The sequence below is a fragment of the Sipha flava genome, unplaced genomic scaffold (genome assembly GCF_003268045.1).
Source record: "Sipha flava isolate LNK unplaced genomic scaffold, YSA_version1 50_pilon_pilon, whole genome shotgun sequence".
In the NCBI taxonomy this organism is placed as follows: Eukaryota; Metazoa; Arthropoda; class Insecta; order Hemiptera; family Aphididae; genus Sipha; species Sipha flava.
In genome coordinates this window covers 816,492-839,804 of record NW_020273428.1, presented here as the reverse complement: position 1 = coordinate 839,804, position 23,313 = coordinate 816,492, and the positions used below count along the sequence as shown (strand labels likewise).

General features: G+C 33.0%; 1 protein-coding gene across 1 annotated transcript; it reads right to left on the bottom strand.

Annotated features, from left to right (window-relative positions):
* Positions 1–567: 567 nt before the first annotated feature.
* On the bottom strand, positions 568–22,965 carry LOC112690526 (MFS-type transporter SLC18B1-like). Its single transcript, XM_025564559.1, has 11 exons — positions 22,861–22,965; positions 19,035–19,130; positions 14,573–14,646; positions 14,333–14,480; positions 13,035–13,103; positions 12,841–12,952; positions 12,639–12,754; positions 10,526–10,716; positions 6,484–6,579; positions 6,246–6,414; positions 568–1,006 (listed from the first exon to the last, which is right to left on the bottom strand). The coding sequence occupies exons 1-11, from the start codon at positions 22,963–22,965 to the stop codon at positions 665–667; spliced, it is 1,518 nt and encodes a 505-aa protein (XP_025420344.1). The 3' UTR covers positions 568–664.
* Between the last annotated feature and the right edge of the window lie 348 nt (positions 22,966–23,313).

Genomic DNA, 23,313 nt, shown 5'->3' with positions numbered 1-23,313 from the left:
AATAAAACAATTAGTTGCAAAACCGTTTTAACGTACGCGGTGTGTGCGACGATTGCGCGTTACAACGAGACGTCTTTGGGCAAACGAAAAAACAAAAAATTAAACACAACCACGCACGTGTTTTAGCATAAGAAATTGGCCGAGTAAAAAATCGATAAAATATATATTTACGCTCGCGCAGTCATACACACATATACGCGCACGGGGGCACACACTAGTAAATATTTATATAAACTTAAAAAAACATACACACATACGTCTGTATACTAACAATAACTTAAACGTTTACTCGTCGTCGGACGTGTAATTTCTCAGTCGGGGTCGTCGCGCTACAATAATATGCACCTTACGGGGTGCCGGAAGAAAAGGGTTTCGGAGGAGGGGGAGTGCGATGAAAAGTAGAGGTGGACGAATGCGAGAGAGAGAGAGATAGAGGGTTTTTCTGGCGACGGAAAGAGCGGACGAATTCAGATACAGAAAAAAAGAACGATCGATACCCGAGCGATGTGAAACAACGAACGAGTTCTCGGAGCCGCGAACGGACCTTCGGGAACGCGCACGATTTGATTTTTTTTTTTTTTTTTTCGTTTAATTTTATCGATTGTTTTTAATTTAAATTTTTTCGTATTTTTCGTTTTTCTCGCCTCATCACGTTTACGTTCCACTACACCCGGCGTTCGAGCGCAAGCGGACTGCCCCGGGCCTCGGCCGACCGGTTGCACGCCTCGCTGTTGATGCGCACCGACGACAGGGACGTGCCCAGACACGAGTTGCTGAAGCTGCCGTACGTCGAGCCGAACCGGTAACCGCTGTTGGACCGGAACGACTGGTGGTGACCGTTGATGGTGTACACGGGAGACTTGGCACCCGGTACCGGCGCCGCGTTGGTCGGATCCGTGCCGTCCGCGCGGAACGCGAATCCCACCGTTGAATCGTTCATGCCGTTCACCACGAACTTGGCCGACGGCCGCCGTTCCATGCACACGAACACGGCCAGCGCCAGACCCTGCGAACAACAACGTTGTAATTTTTTTAATCGTAAATAATAAACATTTACGTTCAGTTGCGCTTGACGACCCATCGAACTCAGTGGCGTAGTTACGAGGGGGTAGGGTAAGGGGTTTCCACCCTTAAAAAACAAATTTTATTAATAAAACAACGTTTATACCTACACCATTGTCTTGGCATTAAAAAACAGATAGCTTGAAAAAATAATTTTATCGGTGCAGTGTTTTTTTTAGAACGTAGTTAAGTTCTAGGAATATTGTACCGGAGGGGTAAAAATATCCTAGGAAAATCATACCCCCTTCGAGGTACAATATTCCTAGTAAATTCTTACTGGGAGGTGAAATTATCCTAGAGTATTCTTACCGGAGGATACAACTTTCCTAGGATAATCTAGGAATAAATAATAATGATAATAATTCTAGTAACGATAACCTAGGATAAAACCAGGGGTAAAATACGCCTAGGAAAATCTTACCCCCCTCCGGTAATATTTTCTGGGGGTATGATTTTCCTGTTACACCGACCTGGAAACAAAGGCAATAGACTTTAAGATGATGCTCGCAATATTTAAAGTAATGATAACAAATTAAAGTAGTATTAAACGCTAGAAAAAAATTGTTTCAAGATGGTAAAAGTTAAGCGATCAAAGCCCACGTATTATATAGCACGTTCACTAGTCGCTTTCAAAAGTCAACACAGTGTACAGTATACGTCGCCAATCCCCTTCATATTACCCAGAACGAAATCGGCACATTCCAATAAAGTTCAAAAAATTAAATTTTATCCTAGTCGTGTGCACTGTTTTTTCGCGACACGCCCAATTTGCGTCCCCGGCACAAATAATTTACTTAAAATAAGGCATGATTAAATATACGTGAATTATTATTAACCATTTATTAGACAATTTTCCATTATTAAGCGATTAATTATATAAGATCGATGTAACTGATGTTAACATGCGCTGTACTTACAGATTAAGTACCGATAAGCGATAAGACCCAATCCTACTACCATTAAACTTTATTCTTGCGATTATACCTTGTTTATTATATCGACAAACGAATTTAGATAGAACAACAATAATTAATGTGCAAGACATTTGGTTGTTACGACGTATTTTTTTTGCTTCCATGAACGCGATTCGTAAATAGCCACAAACATTTTCAAGTTGCCCCTCATTTTAACCACCAGGAAATAACACTATTATTATTATTTCCTTCTTCCCATTTCATCATCTTCCTATAATCCGTTGTGTTATGTTTTTTTTTTTAACGATAATATCTTTTTTACATGCCAAGTATACCTGGTTCATTTCATGTTGGCTAGGTGGAATCGTATTACCCCGACCATTTCGAGCTATAAAATAACCTGAGACCAAAACCGTGTTCGTGGTTCGGTTACCAGTTTCATTGAAAAGGTCATAACGGTATATTTGAATCTGGTGTTATCTTTTAAATACGAAAATATAAATTAAATATTTTTAATTTATTAAAAAAATTTATAAATTTTTATAATTATTTTTCGTAAATATTTTCATTTTTCCCCTCTCAAACGTTTCGCTTTTTTTCATTAAAATATTGAATTACATTCGTATGATTGCACTATTGTTGTGTATCTGTACATAATTAAAACGTATTTCATAGGTAGGTTTTGAAAAATTCGTGTTTAGTAGAAAACGTTGAAATGTTTAAAATTGTTTATATCTTATTATTAAGTTTTTTAATCTCTATCAAATAGGTAACTTATTAATAACGTAACCAGCAACAGAGAAATATAATTGCTTTTACATGTTTGTAGTGTTGTTTATATTTCAAATATACTCTTTATTCAATTCTTTCATATTTTCTCTTGTTCTCATCGTCAAATCCTTAATTTTCCGTTTTAGCCTGAATAATAAGATAGTTTAATTCTTATGGATTTCCCAGTCACGTCAGTTTCGCAGGAAATGAGTGAACCGATAGACATTTTCAACTAAATTTTCTATTCAGTTTTCTATTTTTCCCTACTATGTACTCGAGGACCCCAAGAGGAATCATTTTGCGATTTCCATCATTACATTTTCAATTTCCTTTTGCTTCTCTTTCTATCTTCTCTAATATATTTCATTTGCGATTCAAATTTTCTTCTTAACTCATGAACCACTATTATTATTTGTTCCATCATTAGTTTTATAAATTATGTTGACTTCCTAATCCATTCCACTGTTAATAATATAATATTTTTTCTCATAATACATTTGTAATTGCATTGCAATAATGTATTTGAAAAAAAAAATCTATATAGTTGTCAAGAACCAAAAACAAAAACTGAAGACAAAAATTGTTTTAAATCTTTTACACATTAAACACTCGTGTTTATTCCATAATTATCTTAAAATTCAATTATTTATAATCTTTTTTTTCACTTCGTTTGGAAAATAAATCAATGCTTCCCATGGAATATCTCAAAAATACATAAACTAGTTATGAGAAACGAGTTAAAGGATATACTTGACATGGCTTACACGTTAACATGTGACAATAATAATTATTGTTTATTTGACTAATATTATGTTTTTCATTGAAATGTAGTTAAATTATGTAATTAAAACTAATTTACTCAAAATGGTTAACATGTAAAATATGAACCTCTAGAAAAACGGCCGTCGCCGCCGCTCAAAAAAATCTGCCATCAGATTTCATTACAGCAGATATCGGCGGCGGTTGGTCATAGCTATGGATAACTGTGCTCAACACGTTTTATTATTCCGTTACAACACATAACCCTTTTCGACGGGTACCTTAAGGACTAGCTGTTATTATCTACGACGTAGCATCGAGTGATTTATTTATTTTTATTATATTTTAGAAGAATTTCACGTCGCAGCACCACTGCAGTCTTCGGTTTTTCTAAACCACCTTATTTCGACACGACACGCCGATCAACAACAATTGTCGCAGGAGCGATAAAAATGTAACCGTAGAAAATAATAAATCAGCACCGAATGGTTTTTCTTTTCAGCAGAAACTTTTCATGAAACACTATTTTTACGATTCACTTCGTATTATACGACACTTTTTATCGTGGTTGTTAAAACCGCGGTATCGTCATCCGATGTCGAAATGGGAGTATAAAATTTTGATTGAAAGAGAAAAAAAAATGTTTGAAAATCTGTATACCCGTAGACGTAGCAATCATACTCAATGGGTTCATGGATAATAAAATAAAATATATTTATTCACTAATTTGAAATAGTAAAACTGAATTAAAAACATATATTATGTGATATATGTATTTATATGTCCCAAGTACACGAAACAAAATAAAACCAATACCCTTTCGTGGTTAGTTATTAAAATTATAAATTAAATAACCATTAGATTATAATGTTAAGCAAATGCAAGACTCAATAAAATTAAAAGCAGAAATCTTTGCTATTGGACGTAAATCATTACTAGCTACCTTTCGTTAAAAAATTAAAAATCAAAATGATTCTGCTGTTGGTGAATTCAAATTAAATATGTAATCGCGTTGAAAATATGTTATACGTATGGTTTTATCGTAAGAATAGTATTCGATGTTAAAATTAATACAATTAACCGATTAACCTTGCACCAATGTTCCGAATACTTTCCGTCTAATTTTAATAATTTTTTATGAAAGAAAAGTAAATGGTTTTGCTGGGCAAAAATATAGCCGCAGGTAAACTGCACATGCCACCAACGACACGGTAATTTATAACAGTATATTTTAAGTAACACAAACGTCTTACAAAGTACTGTTTCTACGGCAAGTAGACGTGTTAAACGGGATGAACGTCTTAATCAGGCGTTTAGTACGCGCACGCAAACATAATAATAAATTATAATAAATTCCGCAAAAATCAATTTTCATATATTTTAAATAGGTAGGTATCGCGCGTATGTAGACAACAAAAATACATGGCAAAAAAAAAATGTTTCGTTTGAATACGTAGTATCTGTGTATTATGATGGTACTAGTGCGCGACCGTACAACATCCATGTTTATATTTATTACATATTGTATTATTTTTTAAAGTTACATTTTAATCAAGAGATAATTTTACTATCGCCGCAATATAAATCTATAACACTCGAGTTTATTTTTAAATTGCTATTACAAATCAAGTACGTATGGTAAGCTTAGAGTGTATACACACACACACCCAAAATAATATATACATTTAAATGATTTAATTACATTTTTTTACACGGCCCAGGTTAGTTGAAAAACACACGCGAAATGTTGATGGATTTAACAACTCTGTCTAAACTTTAATCTAACTGGGTCCATAAAACGTGTTGAAACACACGCGTAGCGCGAAACTTATTTTCTCTATCTCTTGTAGCCTTTTTAATTTTTATTTTTTATTTTTTTTTAATTTTTCAACATGATGATATTAATAGTAATTCCTAATTAGCAATTACATCATATGGTTTAGTAGTAGCTATGAATTTAATAATAAGCATTCATTATCTCGAATAACGTAAAAACAATAAATCACACCTCTACCACACAGTAGCAGCGTTAACCGAAACGAGTATGAAAGGTCGAAAAAATGATAGTTAAAATAATCTAACGGAGCATTTATTTTTTTTTTACATTCTTTATATTGAAATAGTTTATGAATTGCACGCCGGAATTTTACTATAACATAATATTTATTTGTAATTGCAATCGCAAACTAAATATACCACGACTGTATGTAAATTAATGTAAATAGGTCTTTTCCGATTTTTTTTGAAAATTAAACCTTACGTGACGCTTTTTCAAATATTGTAAATCAAACTGTTTAACATAATTCAGGGTATTATATTTTTTGAAACGTATAAATCATAAAATATATTAGTCGCGGTTTTATTGACTTTGTATATACCTGATGATGAATTTTTAATTCGAAATCGATCATAATTCACAAATATAATAATACTCCCCAGGCTAAGCTTTTATTTATTTTTGTTTCTTTATATAAACTATTTGTTAAATTATTTATATATAAAAGATACGTCAAATTAAGAAGATATGATGGTTTTCCGAGTTTAAGCTAAGATGCAATTATGACTTTAGTTAAATTTAACAAGACTGAACGTATAATGAAATTACCACATGGGAACGTTATAAGTTTTAACAAACTGGTACAGATTTTTGAACAAAAATTGTTTAAATAGAAGGAATTTGTGTATAAATTTCGTTTGACGAATTATCTTAATTCTAGAAATTAGTGTTCGTTCACTTACCAACATGAAATGTATAGAAATTTCGAAGTACGTGCCCTTCTCGAATCCGACAAGATCGTACAGAAAACCGGCTATTGAAGGGCCCAGAAACGCGCCCAGCGCGAACGACGATGACCAAATGCCCGACAGCAGACCAAAGGTGTGTATGTCGTTTGGAAAACCGCTGTCACTGGAAACGGAAAATGAAAACAAACATATGAATTTCGGAACATTGCGTTTCGTATGGCGATGCACTTACAACGCAGCTCTCATCGAATCCACAAATGTCGGCACACAAATCATACCCAAAGCGATCCCTTGAATGACCAATCCGATAATGACCAACACCATGGACCTGGAAACGAATAAAAACAATGTTTCTCAAAATAAATAAATAAAAACGTGATACGAGTTATAAACTGCAGTATTTTATGGGTACACAAATGCGTAGAAAATTGAATTATTCGTACTGACTGTGTGTGTGTGTCTGTGTATGAACATATGTGCGGGGAAAAATGGTTTAGTATTGACGGTACAAAAAAAAAAAAAAAAAAACTGAACGAAATAAAGAAGTTTATTCTTATTTAAAAAAGAAATGGAAGACTGAAAAAAATATTTGACGGAAAGTAACTGACAAATAGTTATAGATTACACACATTTATATTTACGGATCCCTTTCTTTTTTTTCATTATTGTTTCGAATGCGCTTTGGTATTATTGAGCAATAATTGATGTGTTCTTGGAAGAATTGTGACCGATACTTATAAAATATTTAAAAATAATTCGTTCCCAGTATTTGAGGCTGGTGGCATCAAATACATATTTTATTCCGCTTAACCTTTTTGTTTTCTAAGTACGATTTAAGATGCCCGAAACCAATCAATTAAACCATAAATTATTGAGCAGCCGAAAAGTGAACATTCACGAGCCCGTTGCTAACTCCGATAGTAGGTTACTGAGTAGTAGTGCAATATAAATACATTACAATGCATTTTAAACGGAGCTGAACAAAAAATAAATAGCTTAGTTCATATTAGAATAATATAATCTAATCTAAAGTTTAGAGAATAACAGAATCGGTTAATATTTAAAAAAATATTTTTTAAGTATTTACCTGTGCTTTTTATACAAATTCAATGATAACCTGAATTTTAAAGTAACTTGATTTTAGAGTTTATGTCTTATAATGAATTTTAACGTATATAAGTTACGAAAATTACTTGGTTTCTAAAATTGGCCGATTTCGATTGAGAAAATATTTATTTTACGAGGGACACTAAAAAGTTACACAATTTCATTATAAAAAATTATACATTATGTTTAAGAAACATTACACACATTTTTCTAAAGATTTTAATAAGTTCTAATACTATTCTAATATTTCTTAAAAATGAAGGTTGAAAAATTACTTTTTCGGGAGTCTTATAAAGGTCGTACGTGACTAAGACGTGATCTCTATCACATCAAGTTAACTTCATTATCATTTTTCTAATGTAACCATCAATGATAACAATTTTAAAATTTACCGCATACCGTATTACGAAAATCGTATTGACGTCAGATAGTCAAACAAAATGTGTCCTTATTGTACTTATTTATTTTCAAAATCAAATTAAGTAAAGTTCACTATTTTCTCACGTGATTACTTCGTGTTATATATACTGACCTTTACCGATTCTATAATCTAAACTTAATTCATTTCTAATTAACGTTTGTTTTTAATTCTAATTATTTCGTCTATAGCGCTCAATATCAATGCTTAATCGATAAACCACAATCACTTCACTTTAGCACCTAAGAGTACAAAAATTATTAACAGAAAAAAAAATTCAGACTATTCCTCAGATTTTTTTTAAATCTGTTGTGTAATTAGCATATGTGTAATTAGCATGTGAAAAACACAGTATCTCAAAATAAATTTCGATTACACTTCATTATCAGATTAAATGTTGTTAGTGATAATCGATATAATATAATTTTCGAATAACCTAAATTCTATAATACATATGATAATACCTATGATAATATGTTTATTTACTTTTAACGAAACAATTTCGATTTTTCTCTCATCGGCAACAAAATATTTTCATTACAAATTCGAATAAATTGATGCTCAATTATAATGGCAATATACGTATTGTAAATGTCAATGAGTTATAGAATACATCCATTGGGCGAAACGTGTACAAAAGTATCGAATGATTAACATTTAAATTAGGCGTGCCACTAGTCACACATCTCCGTGAACATAGAAAATTCATGTAGAAGAATAAAAAGTGAACGCTGGGATTGAACTATGGTATTAGTTAATAGCCGGAACGCAGCAGCTAGGGAATTGCACGAAATTCAAGTCGTGTTCAGAGCAACGGAGGGTTAAAACGGAGTAAACCATAGTACTTGGAATCGTCGGTGAATGCAGAATTTGTCGCATAGTCTATAGAATACGATAAGTGGAGTTTTGTGCGTTGTACATGCACAACACAGATGTTTTAAAATTAAATCCTGTAGTAAACGTATCGAATGAATAATAAATTTATAATATAATAATATATAATAAGGATTTACTTTGTACAAAGGGATCAAATGTACAAAATAATAAGCGTTAATGCAACGTGTGGTTGCAAAAAATAATGTCAAATTTCATAAATAAGGACAGTTATATTCTAAGTCTTATGAAATCTGTCTCGGTAAATTTTGAATTCCATCTCATAACCCTTCGGTTCACGATTCTGTCAACATTTTATTTTCTACGTTAATAATAAATTTTTGTGACTTTCCAGAACTTTTTTTTTTTTTTGAGTTCAATAAAATATCTAGTTTCCAATTTTCAAGTACAACATTGCAAATGTTACGTTAAAATAAATGTAAAACGCTCGTAAAAATAAATTTTTAAATTAAGCTCAATTTTTATTATTATCATAATATTTATGAGGAACTTTGTAATTATATTCAGGACTTTTTGTCAAACCAAAATTATTTTATTGAAATTTTTGAAGTTAAGAAAACTCGAACATTTCTTTTTCATAAATAGTTTTATTTTATCAAAAGTCTTTTAAAACATATACTATCTATAGCTAATGGTGATTAAAGTTGTCGGAGAAAATTTCAAGTCTCTACGATTATTATTTTTTGAATTAAAATGAAAAAAAAATAAATATTTTTGTTAAAAACCGATATGTTGTAAATGTTGTCTCTTTTTTTAAAACTTTTCGTCAGGTTTTCGCAATTATTAAAAAAAATGTCGGAAAATTCATTAGATGACCCTCTTCAAAGTTCCAATTCAACAATATTTTCTTTTAGAAATCTCTTGTGATTTTGATTGACGGAACAATCCTTCTAGAAGAAATCGTACATACAGTTTCTCAAAAAAGAATTATACATTCCTCATTTCACTCAAAATCTAAAAATGTATAATTATTTATATGTATAAACACTTAAATTAAGTACTTCTGTATTATCACATCATAAAATGTCGATATTATAATCGAAAAATATATGCACAAGCAATGGCGTTTCCAGGGGTTTCCACCCCCCTCCCCAAGATTTTTTTTTAATGATATTTGATTATTATTTATTAATATTTACATATTACAGTAAAATATTTTGATTTTACTATGATAAGCTATATATTAAAAATTGAGTAACAAAATAATTTTCATTAAATACGAGACATAATAATAATACCATTTTAAATGTAATATTATTACATATGACCTCGTTTTAAGATATACTAAGAACACTTATAAACTTACTCTTAAACACCCTCCCGTCCAGAAAAAAATTGTATCTACGCCACTGTGCACAAGATATAGTACATATTAAGTTTTTTTTTTCAATTTTCATTTAAAGTATAATTTTTCGTAAACAGTATAAAGAGTGTACATCGTACACAATGGTACTGTAACATGCACTATTGGTACAAAAATGCTATACTGCAACGTTTTATGTACAACGAGTTCCTTTACATAGTTTATTAATCGTTCGTTAAATTCATATTTGGAATATTATTATTGAAATAATAATTTACATAACCCGTATTTACAACGCCACGGTAACGCGAGAAGTACAACATGCAAGACACGACGTCAATGTACTTGGTAAACGAAAAACATATATATTTTAGTAGAATGAAAAGGATATAAAAACTATTTTTCTATAAATCAAAGTTTTCGTGTAACAGTGATTCAGAGTGACCGAAATCAATAGGATTAGCGACGAGAATTTTATAAGGGGCTGCGAAGTATATGGGGTGGAGGTGGGGTATTAGGGTAGTTAAAATAAAAACATATGTTCGACCGTACTTTTCGAGCGGCATAAAAGGAGCTGGTCCAACGATGGAATAACTGATGATGGTCAAGATGGATCCCATGATCATTACTTTTTTCGGATTCAGTCCGGTATCGCAAATGTATCCGACGACAGGAGCTATCAGAGCGTACGTTCCACCGCTGATGATAAACACGAACCCGACGTCCACAGACGAAAGTCCAAACTATGAGACAGATACCAACGTGATACAGTAACAGTTATAATAATAATAATAATAATTATAATAATAATAATAATAAAATAATACTAATTATTTATTTATTTTAAATTGTAGACATTGAATACTGGTCACCATCGAGAGAACTCATTTGGAGTCCTAGAATATCTTACACTAATTATAGTATACAAATTTAGGCCAAAATGCAATATACAAAACATTATGAAAAAAAATATTTTAAAAAAAATACAATAATCTAAGTAAAAGTAAACGAACAAAAATTGATAGAATCATCAATTAATTAAAGCAAATTAATAAATGATAATAATAAACAATAATGTTATGACTACGTTTTGTATGTACAGGTATATGTACATGTAACCATAAACGACGCGTACTGGTGCACTTGATAAAAATTTTAATTAGGGAATATTTACACATCGCGAACTACTAATTTCTTATGTATATTTTTATAATTTTTTGTTTTTATTTTTCAGTACAACTTTGATCGAACTTTATCTCAAGGTTCATGTCGAAATGCACGTATACATGTCCGAGTCCCCGTGTTGCACTACGCATATATGCGAAACAGAACGAAGACGGTTTATGTTCACAAACTAATAGGATTTTGCGGGGTGGACAAAAATGTCAAAAGTCTCATTAACACGTGCCAGTTAATAATTATAGTAAATAGACTCGGAACATAACAGAAACATTGCGTACCTAAGTGAACAGCGCGATCGAAAAATGCCACCCCTGAATATTTTTTTAGTCCGAACGAGCGAGTTTGTGCACGCGTTTCAAAACGAAGTTGCGAATCGACTGCAATCCAAACCGAGGACCTTGTGATTTCATTCAAATCGTACACAAAATGCTGACCGTTGAATATCCATAAGTAGATACTTGATTTGGATTTATTTTGACCAGATTGTCTGCAGTTCGTTTTGTGTCATTATCAGCTGCGCACAAGTATTTTCAGGTTTAGACGGTACTTATGTTATTCAAGGAACGTGACTGCGAGTAGTAAATATGATATAATAATGAGTGTTATTATTAACTAAAAATAGTTTTACTGTTCACAAAAAACATGCGTACACTTCAAATACTATTTTGAAAATGTACTCAATATAACCAGTAGGTACGTCGAAATGTCAATGTACAATATATTGCGTCAGACATTATATGATAATACCGTACAGTTTTACATTATTATATAATTGATTATTTCTATGTACAATTAATATAAAAATTGTATGAGAAAAAAAACGGATTCCATTTCAAATGTCATCGAAGAGGTTAACTCGTTGATATTTTACATGAAACACATGGAAATAAACGTTATACTGATCATTTATTATCTGTTCTGTCTACGCATTTACCATACATGCAAACATGAGTCGAAAACTTGGGCATAGATCTACTAAAACTATTAATTCCCACAAAATCTTAAATACTTTCGAAAAACAGTTGAAATCTGACTAAATATTAAAATGTAATACTTTAAGAGTATACTCAGTATGTATGATAAATGTCTGTGCTAACGAATAAAATACTTTTAATGACTTTATAATAATTTAAATTTTAAAATAATTACATATCCATATTAGTTATGGATAATAATTATACACGGATGACTGCACGAAAAAAGAAGTAAATTTTTCGCTTCCCTATGACAAATGTCCCACCCTCACTGAAAATATTGAACCTTTCAACTTTTCGCAATAAACGTTTATTTTTTATAAGAACAACTTTGAAGAGTAGATAACAGATAAAAACTCATGCTTAAATGGCAAGCCTTTTATTATAGTATCAATACATTAGAAAATGTATAGATACGCATTCACGTTTCGGAAATTAATATAAAATAATCTTATACAATTTAAACGTTTTAAATACTTTATACGAATAACAGACTTAGATGAACTCACCCCTCGGATGTGTGGCTCCAACGTCGCCGAATAGTATCCCATAGCCGTGGCGGTGATCACTGTTGCGATGGAGTTTATGAGCACGGTCGGGACGCTCATGAGGTGCATTACCTTGGCTGCGAAACGGACGAAGTTATCATTATACGAATATTATCAATTTTTAAGCCGGTCTCAACGGACAAATCGGGTATTTCGCGCTTACTTTTGGCTTTGTTTGGGCTGGGCACGTCCTGTTTCATTAGAATACACACCAAAACCGAAGTTCCCAGCGTGATGAGGCCCATGACGATGAACGGCAGCGGAAAGTCACCGACCTGCAAACATGGTGATTTAGTGTTGTGTAAATATACACATTATGATTTAATATCAAAATCGAATACGTGTGCTCGGACTTACCTCGAATAACAAAGCGCCAAGAGTCGGTCCGACAATGTATCCCATACCGTAGCATACCTCAAGAGCGGACTATATGAAAATAATAAAACGGTTTTGATTGATTTAAGTTTAAAACGACAATCACTAATTCTAATCAACACATATGTAATCCGTGTGGTCAGTGATACTAGTAGCGGATTAAAAAACTATTTTATAATCCATATTTTTCGTCGTGATTAATGTACGTAGACAAAATAAATGAAAAAAGATAAAAAAAAAAGCAGTAAAAATTTTTTTTTGTGTTACTGGTTACCGATTTTAAACCGATCGTGTCGTTAGCGGTAACCAATTTTCGGTACTACATTGAAGATTACAGGTTACCGATTAAGCGATAACCACTTCGAATTTTTTTTAGTTATTGGTAACTGATTGATTACCATATCAGAAACAGACAACTTTTTAAGGAGTGTTCACAACTCAAATCACCATATCGTGTCGTTAAGACGTGATCATAGAAAAAAGATTAAACGTGGTCCTCCCTTTATATTATTCTGATTGGTTGTTGTTTATTTTTATTTTTTATTAATACAGTTATAAACCTAACCTACTAAATACTGAAAAACACACTAGTTTAGTTTAAAATTTTATAAAACAATAAATAAAAATAAATTAGTTATTAATTATTATTTTCTTTATTTGTTAAACAAGATATTTCCTTTTATAATCATTATACTTTCCAATAGATGATAATAAAGATTGCAAATCACTCAAAATAAATTTGGGTCCTAAGAAACTCCTTTCCACTGAGACTTTTTTAAAAATTAAATTAATTAAAATTAATTTACAAAACTGATTTTAATTATCAAAAAAAATTATGTTTCCATCGTTATAGGAGATATGTTTATAATTTATATTTTATATTTACCTGAGCGCATGGTACACAGCCTTTACAACTAGTGAAAGTTTCTAAAGTTTAGGTCTAATTATGAATAACGGGTAATATGAAAACATATTATGTTATTAACGTTTTTTATTATAGCTGGAATATCGTCACGGTAACCGGTAACCGATAATCGAGAATAAAAATGGGATTAAGAAAACGGTAATCGATTTCAGGTTTCTAAAATTTCGAGAAATCACGGGTTTTTAGTAAAACCCTGTAATCGGTTTCAAGCCTCGGTTTTAAATGAATTTTATAATGTTAATCACATTACGTTATGAATTACTTTCAGTGCGACCGATAAAGTTAGATCGTCTTTTTCTTTCTTACTTTAAATGGTTATAAAACGTCTTGTTGGAAAATGATGATTAATACTTACGAAAGTGCTGGCTACCGATTCGGGAAACGAGACGGCTGTTAACGAAAACGCGGCTACCATTGCACCCGTGGCGCCAAGCGATTCCAGTGTCCGCAGAAGCAGCGACAGCAGTAGGAACGTGTACCTTCCATCGACGTACGTCAAAAATCTGCGACGGGTAAGTCAAAACAAAATATTATTACGCGCATTCGGCCGTCAATGCTAATCGATATGTTTTCTCGTTCGGTTATTTAACATTACCCGAAAGCTATGGTCGACAGAGCGTTCAATACAATGCCGATCACCAACATGTATTTTAAACCGACTTTTTGAATCTGAAACACAACGTAAATATTTACAATATAAACATATATTAACAAACCGACATGGCGAATAAAGTGGGCAAGTATACGTCTAGTACACGTGAACGGTGAAAATACTGTTTATGTGTGAAAACTAATTTTCTAGGGAAATGAGGTTTTTGAAACACATTGGTTTTAATGCAGCTGTCGAAGTGCACATATGTTCCATTGTTGTAATCGTTTTCGAGAAAACATTTTTAAGTTTCGACGCTACGATGGACAGGGGTGTACGCGGATATACGCAGTATACCCGTCTGCGGATTTTCGATTTTTGGCGTATACCTAATGTAAAATATTTTTATTTTACGGCTCTTAAAATAACTCGTAAACCAAATAAAACTTATTTAACTGTTCATTGGAAAAAATTGTTATGAACCATGAAGTTTGAATGAATTATTTATACGTTGAAGATTACAGTGTACATTTTACAGTTTAATGTATTTTAAGTTCAATTTAGTAAATAATATTTTGAAAAATAAATGGTATTAAATATAATATAGAGTATGGACTTTCAGCTTATGCTTCATAAATCTGCATCAAGCAATTTATAACGCGCAGCAAATGTTTATTTTGTGATATTATATTTTATAGTCTTATCAGAAGTTATAATATATAAGGGGTTAATCTAATTTATTCGAGTTTAACAAGAAAAAAAAATATCGAGTGAATTGAGAACATTTTTTTAGTATTAATATACATATTATATTCGTGCGTATACCCATAAATATATTTACCAATACACCACTGATGATGTATGATACAATACGATAGTTTATCATCGATAACTATTTAAAATTTATATAGGCGCGAGATACCATGGTGTATGTTTCCTGATTATATAGTTCTGGCAGGAGAAAATCTGGAAGAAGTTAATAATAGGTCGAATGAGAGGAAGTCAATCTTTGAAGGAAAGGGATTGGAGAATTACTAGTAAAATAAAATAGAGTACATAGAGTATGGCACTGGAGGTAGATACCAAGAAGTTGAGAGGATGAGAAGGTCAACGATAATGAGCGGTGATGTGATAGGTGCAGGGGCGGATACAAGGGGGGGGGACAATGGGGGTAATCGCCTCCCTTCGTTTAACAAAAAAAGTATCAAATTTGATTTTGTAATGAATATTTCATTTTTAGAATTTGGGCCATCAAAATAGGTATACCTATCATTCTAATCCCCTTTCACTATTACTATTTACTACTGTAGTTTTTACGATAACAGTAATCAATAAATCTATTTTTAAATTAACTATGCATGCCTTATACAATCATGGTTTTACCGCTACTTGCAGCTTGCATTTGATTGTCGCTGTCGTATCGTTCAAATTAAAATCATCTTGTTTTGATAATATTGTGTTAAAAATATAATATAACATTGATATTTTATCGAATAAATTAAGTAATCGCATATTTGTTTTTCTGCAATTAAGAGAATAAAAACTTGACTGCGGTGCAACATGTTACAAGAAAGACTTTCTGGATTGGCGAGATATATTTTCAAAAAATAATAGAAAAAAAGATTTTATAATTTAAAATATTTTATAAATTAATTTATATATAATAATTATCATAAATAATAATGAGCAGTAATTTATAAAGATTAATAAGTTTTTTTTAAATAAATACATAAAGTTTTTCATTATCTAAAAAATAAACACCTTTTTTTTTAAATAGATGATATTTTTTTAGCCTATAACTAATAAATTGCCCCTCCCCCCCGTTTAAGGCCTCTGTATCCACCCCTGGATGGGTGAAGTTGAGAAATTTAAATATTTAGGATCGTTTGTATAAAAGGACAAGGGCTTTGGATTGAATGTAAAACATAGAGTTAAGTGAGGTTAAATGAAATAGGGAGAAGCGTTGGACATTTTATACGCTAAGAAAATTCCAATGAGGCTGAAAGGTAAATTTTACAGGAATATAGTGAGACCAACCATACTATATGGTTTGGAGTGTTGGGCGGCTGAAAGGAAGACAGAATAGAGTACGAGTGTTGTGGAAATGAGAATGCTTAGATAGATGAATAGAGTGACAAGAAATAATAGAATAAGGAACGAATAAGTGAGATAGTATTAATAATGAATCAGATGGTAGTCTGGTCTATGTTATTATTTAACAAAATCAAAAGTATAGAAAATGATAACATTAAAAAAAGGATGTAACAAGAAATGGTTTTAGATGAAATAATAAATCAATTTTTAAAATCGCATAAGCTGACAAAAAAACAATCAATAACAAACTTTCTGAAGGCCTAGTGTACAATATATTTGTAAATAAACGTGAACTATTCACAAATACTTCTTGACCGAATACATTATAATGTATAAGAACTTTTGGAATGAAACGATTTCCAAAGTTTATAACACGTTCTATACGGTATAAAATTTAAACGGTGCAGCGTAACAATCTCTCACCTTGCACACATATTTCTCAATTAAATTTGTAAATTAATTGGACGGTTAAGAAAATGTGCATGGGGGACGAAGCTCTTATCTATTTTTTATAACTTTTTTTATTTTTTCATACACGCTCTAATGCATTTGTTAATTTAGAAATAATTTAGTATCAGAAAGAAACATTATACGGTCCATGCAGTTGTAGCCTACAACTTGTAGGTGTCCGTAATTCGATGTATTAATATCTAAATCATATTTACCGTCTTATTTGATAAAATAATTATTTTTGAACGAATGTTACTTATTTATCAATGACGAACTTTACATTCAACTACAAATACCGCAATCCAAGATTATACGCGAAAATTATTTTTCATATTTGTACGTAACAGTTGCTAACGGATTGTTATATTATGTTGGGTAAAAAACAAAAAAAAAAAAACGAAAACCTTATCCGTAAAAACAATAAGCTCATGAAAAGATTACACTTTATTTTTATTATATACAAAAACGCATAAATTGAAATACACAGTTTTATCTTTTCTGCTGGTATTAGTAAGATATTTAAATTGTTCGCTAACAGTTTGATTCGATGATAGAAAATAAAACATTTGCGTATCGATTCCAGTGTAACATAAACACACACGAGACCAGTGCCGCCCGACTGCACAGTCAACGTGACCACTCCATTTGTATATACGAGTACATTATTATTGACTAGATTGTTTTACAGTAATTTTAATCTCTAGGTAAAATCCGATTTTCATTCGTAATTAATGCAAAATCAATACGATTAGAGAAGAAATACCTATATCGAACAACGTCGCGTTTATGGCACGTTTATCAATGTGTATACATAACAATATGGTATTAATACTAACAATTAAGCGCAACAAGGCATAATAATGGAACATTAAATAATACGGATAAGTCATTAAATAGACGGAAATTCGGAGTAAACTGCACACGCGTGTGCGTGGAAGTAATATTTTAACAATCACGATTATCTGCATGAATGTAAAGCACGGCGTGGGGATATTTATAAACTGGGTATAAATACTTAGCCCGGGTGTGCGTGTGGTGAAAACAAACCACGATGATTCAACAAAATTTGGATAAAAATCTTGCATTCGACTGCAACGATTGTTTAATCTTAATATTATTGTTTTTGTTAGAAAAAAATATATATGCCATGTATTTGTGCTGAATATATTTCGTGTATGCTGCATCAAGGCGCGGGTTATGCACGTATTGCAGGTTAGTAATGCATAACGAATGATCGTGATGAAAATTTATTTTGATGACGAAAATCATCGCAGTATAATACGAAGTGTACACAAGTATATTGAATGCAATAAAAAGGATTCAATTAGTGGAGGTAAATTTTCAGTTTTTTTACTTGATATAAAAAACCATATTTTTCTTTCTTGACATTACCCATGTGACAATAATTCGAATAAACTCTTCATCATCTCACACCGTAGCTTCACTGAACACTTATTAATTTTAGAAATCGAGAGAAGCGAATAAAAATGAATTAGTTTTACAATAATGTTTATTTTACTGATCAACTTAAGTAACGAGTCCGCACCAAAAGTCGTATGAGACTTTGGTGTATTTAATTATTAAATCTGATAAGATGAAAAAAAAAAATTGAGAAAAACATAGTTATGAAACTAATAGAATAAACGGTGACTTAATTTTATCATTCGATTCACTCGGAGCTTAAAATTAATCACCATGTACTTCCGATGTAAATTTAAACTTTTCTTTTCATTTCAAACAAGTACGTTTGGAATTCTCGGATTCTTTGGATGTTCGATGCTGCACAGGACAGAAATAATGTATTCAGCATGGTTAAGCCTCTCAAGCTTTCTGGTTTAGCCGCTAAACGGTCGTGTAAACGATATGTGTACAAAAGTTTACTACAGTCGTATTTTGTTATTTTTATTTTTTTCCATTTACTTACCAAGCTCCCGAAAACGGGCGACGTGACGAACGCCACCAGCTCGAAACTGCCAAAGACGAAACCATACTCCGTAGCCGTGCAGTTTTTTTTCTCTGCCTGTAAACACAAAAGACAATAAATAACGAGATAAAACGTTGAATTGCTCGTGTTTAAAAAAACACACAATATAGTTTCCTCTTCGGACTCGGCGAAAACCTGTACGTATACGTGTGTCTATAGCGCGCGTCTTTGTTTCTCCATATTATTAATGATGTAACTTAATGTGATTTGTACAACAACCTAGTCGTCGATAACAAATAAGGTACGCCGACCTTCGTCAATACTCAAGATTTTAATAACGCACAAAGAGTAAATGTTATTTAATTCCGAAAAACACGAGAAAAAAGAAAACGTGTGTTCGACGACATTGTAATCGTTCGGAAAACAACCGGTGGTGTCACGATAAAATATTAATTACATGCAGTGAGGGAAAATTCGTGTGAAAAATATATAAAAATCGAAATTATTATTTTACAATAAAAGTGCAAGTTTTTATCCGAGAAAGCTACGCAACGATTGCTAGAGCTTTTAAATCTCGATTTCGACAGATCCTTTATCAGTCGTCCAATTATACGCTGATAGAAAATATATGGAAGTTATCAGAGTACAAACTATAGTTATTTACCCGAACAATTTACAATTATTTAATAACTATCTATGGATTCCTTTTGAAATCAGTTTTTATCAAGTTGAATGCAGACGGTTACAGCGACCTTTAGTGACTGCGTCCGCATATAGCCTCTGCCATTATTTTAACAATAGGATAGCGCGTAACTGTACATGTCTAACTGTAAAATCAATGTCTACAACTACTAATGCACTTTGTGGACATTTCGGCGGAAAAGGGAAACATTTCCAATCAGAGCCTCCACCCCACTCTGCAGAAAATCTGGCTATCCCATATATAATGACCGAGTGATAACACGATCGCTTGTAAAAATATTTTTTGGGACGAAACTCGCATCTTGGTCATACATGTGGGCTTACGGGTACGTGTGAATAAGCTCGAAACGCGAAAGAAACTAATCATTTTACTCGTTGGAAACTATTGAGAGTAGTAGGTGACAATCATAATAAAATTAATGATAAAATTAATGATAAAATTATGATTGTCGCCTTTTGCTGTTTTGCCCAATATATAATGATGGACAAAATAGTTGGACGAACGCGGGGAAAAATTCGAAACTATACTATGTCGAAAAATCCGTTCAAGTCGACGCGATCCAAGCTCGACTCGACATAATGAACATAAGAATATAATATGTTTTACGTACGTTCCTCGGGAATACACGAGTTGCGATGGTAATATCGTTATTATAACGTGCAAGTTATGCGGACTGACAAAAAGTAACACATTATCAACTCGTGTTGGACAAAAATACGAACCCGATTAGATAAACTCGAGATTAAAGTTTTCACACCGTGTCCAACGATTATTATATACATTATTACTTGAAATTACGCGTAGATAGAGTAAAAATAGATACAGTTAATACAATATTACATTGAGAATTCACAAGGATGGAATGTAAACGTGTTATATTTTGCATTATGTGTACGCCGCAATGTATGTTGTAAATTTATTATGATTTATTAAATGTCGGTGGGGAAAAACATTGAACCAATTTTTTATTTTTTCATTATTTTAACAGCGCTACATAATTCATTAGGCATACTCCGTAGACCAACATACTTTTTCTAACATGTCATTTCGTTTTCACGATTTCAAACCGAACATTTTTTTCATTTATTTTTTTTTTTTTTCAAGACGCTCGAATTTGTTTTCAAGACACAACAAAAACTTTAGCGTTGTACAAAAACGATTACATCGAGTCTGCTGCACTAATCGTACAAAGTTTTTATTTAAATTCGACGCACGAAAATTTCAATTAAATGTACTGATTTTTACTCGTCCCTTATAGCCGTAAGCTCTAAGCTATAAAAAGTGTTAAGTCGAACAAGTTTGATGAGCAACTCCTCGGGGTCTTCTATACTATAACGATTCCAAGGAATAAGAATCGTAAAAGGGTCGTGTTTGGTGTTTGTGAAAATACAATTAGCGACTGAATGTGTCATATTTCAATTCGAATTGATCAATAAATGTTAATTATCGGCAACCGAAACATTTGTTGAACTTCGAACACCATCAATTAATAATTATGTTGTGCATATGGTTCACGAACGTACTGAAATTCGATAAAACTTAATATATTTATAATATATTTAACATATATTAATATTATATTATAACTAATACTGTAAACTTAATATATATTGACTTAATAATGCGATACGTTATAGTTTATATATATATATATATATATATATATACATATTTATGGTCGCGAGGAAAATAGAACATTTGAGAACTCAATTTTATAACGATAAAAATTACGTTAGGATTTATAAAATACACTTATAGGTCAATGGTCAGACACGGCATCCTCGTACGTTTGTTGTCAAATTTTTATTATTTCCCGAAACGGTGTATTAAATCGCGTTTTCCGATCGCAATGCAAACGCAATACCTCGCTTGTGCATACCACCGAATGAAAAACGTCGTATTATAATTGTTATCTATTGTGACGCGTGCGTGTTTTTCGATTTTTTAATCGAAATCGAATTTACATAACACGAGTATATCTCAAGCATTCAAACGTCGTGCGAAACTCGCATGTAAGCGTTCTGGTCTTATTTTTTTGACGAGGAAATATTTAATCGACAACGGAATATTACGCGTATACACCATACTACACCGAACACGTGCGGATGCCGGCAATTTTTTCATAAACACCTCGTGCACGGCGCATAGATTTGCCACGCGCAATCGTTATATCGCACAAATATGAAAATAACACGCGAAACTCGCTCGTTAAATGTTCTACGGGCCGTCATTGAAAATTAACGTCGAAACTTATTGTAAACTGTTCAATCTCATTGCGTTTCGACGATAGTATTTATCTCGAAAAATAATTTAATTACGAATTCGATCTGTGTACGCGTTTCACGCAACACACCTATTATTACTATTTACTCGGCAGTACTGTAACATCGTGACGTCACGAGAAACACAATGTTAGGTCCATATTCTTTCTCATAATCAACTTGCGCTAACACAAGTAAATAATTAATTATTTTTTTCGACACGGTCCTTATCTACCGACGGTTTGAGTATATGATTATAATCGTACAAGTCGTATGAGAAAATGCGCTATGATGCTCGACCATCGTTGTAGATCATATTGTTAAATTTTTTATTTTATTTAAATCATACCAATTACAACAATAATGATTACCAATAACTTGAATGAAATGAAACGTATTTCTCGAGGCCCGTACGAAACGATTGTTTACCACAATACGCGTGGACCGTTCAAATCATTTGGCTCTCCCGCGGCGGCGCACGTGAACGGTTGACGGTTGGAGTGTCCGAGAGACTACGTGTACCCGTCGACGGGTAAGTCGTTGCCGAAAAGTTGGGACCGCGCACTTGCCAGGGACGATAACGTGAGTGGCCGGCAGCCGAACGTACGCGAACCGCGTCGACCATCAGCGGCACCGATCCCTACGTGTTACGGAGTGTGGGAACGCCTGATTCGGGCGGGCCGGGATGGCAAGAGTCGATTTGGATTCCGGATACATGACCACTTCGAGACCGCGATTACAACAGCGTTCGTTTTCAGCGTTCCATCGCAGTCGCTCGGAGATCTGATCCGTACGCGTACGGAAAGGACGTCGAAGGGCGCTCGGGCCGTGTAACGCGCAAACGCGGTCGCGTTGTACTCACTTCTTCCGGGTAAAAAGGCGCCTGCAGGGATATGCAGATGGCGCAGCAAAAGTGCACGGAGCCGACCACGGCGAGTATTATCCATTCGGAGGGCGTAAACTTCATGGTCGAGCGGCTGCCGGTCGCTGGTCGCGGGGCTGTCGGATGCGACGGCGTTGGCGGGGTAACGTCGACCGGTTAGGTGGTGCGGTGTGCACCGACGACGGCGGCGGCTGCGGCGGGCGCACCTTCGTCCGCGCGGAAGACGTTGAAGTTTCTGCGGCGGACAACGGACGAGACGGTAGTAGTGGTGACGTAGCACGAGACGACGTTTGGCCGACACACGTCGACGCGACTGCGGACGAAGAAAAAACAACGAGAATAAAAATGAAAAAACAGTAGAAAATCCAAACGAACAGTCGAAACCGACAGATTTGTCTTTTTCTTTTTTTTTGTTCGCGATACCGTTTTCAA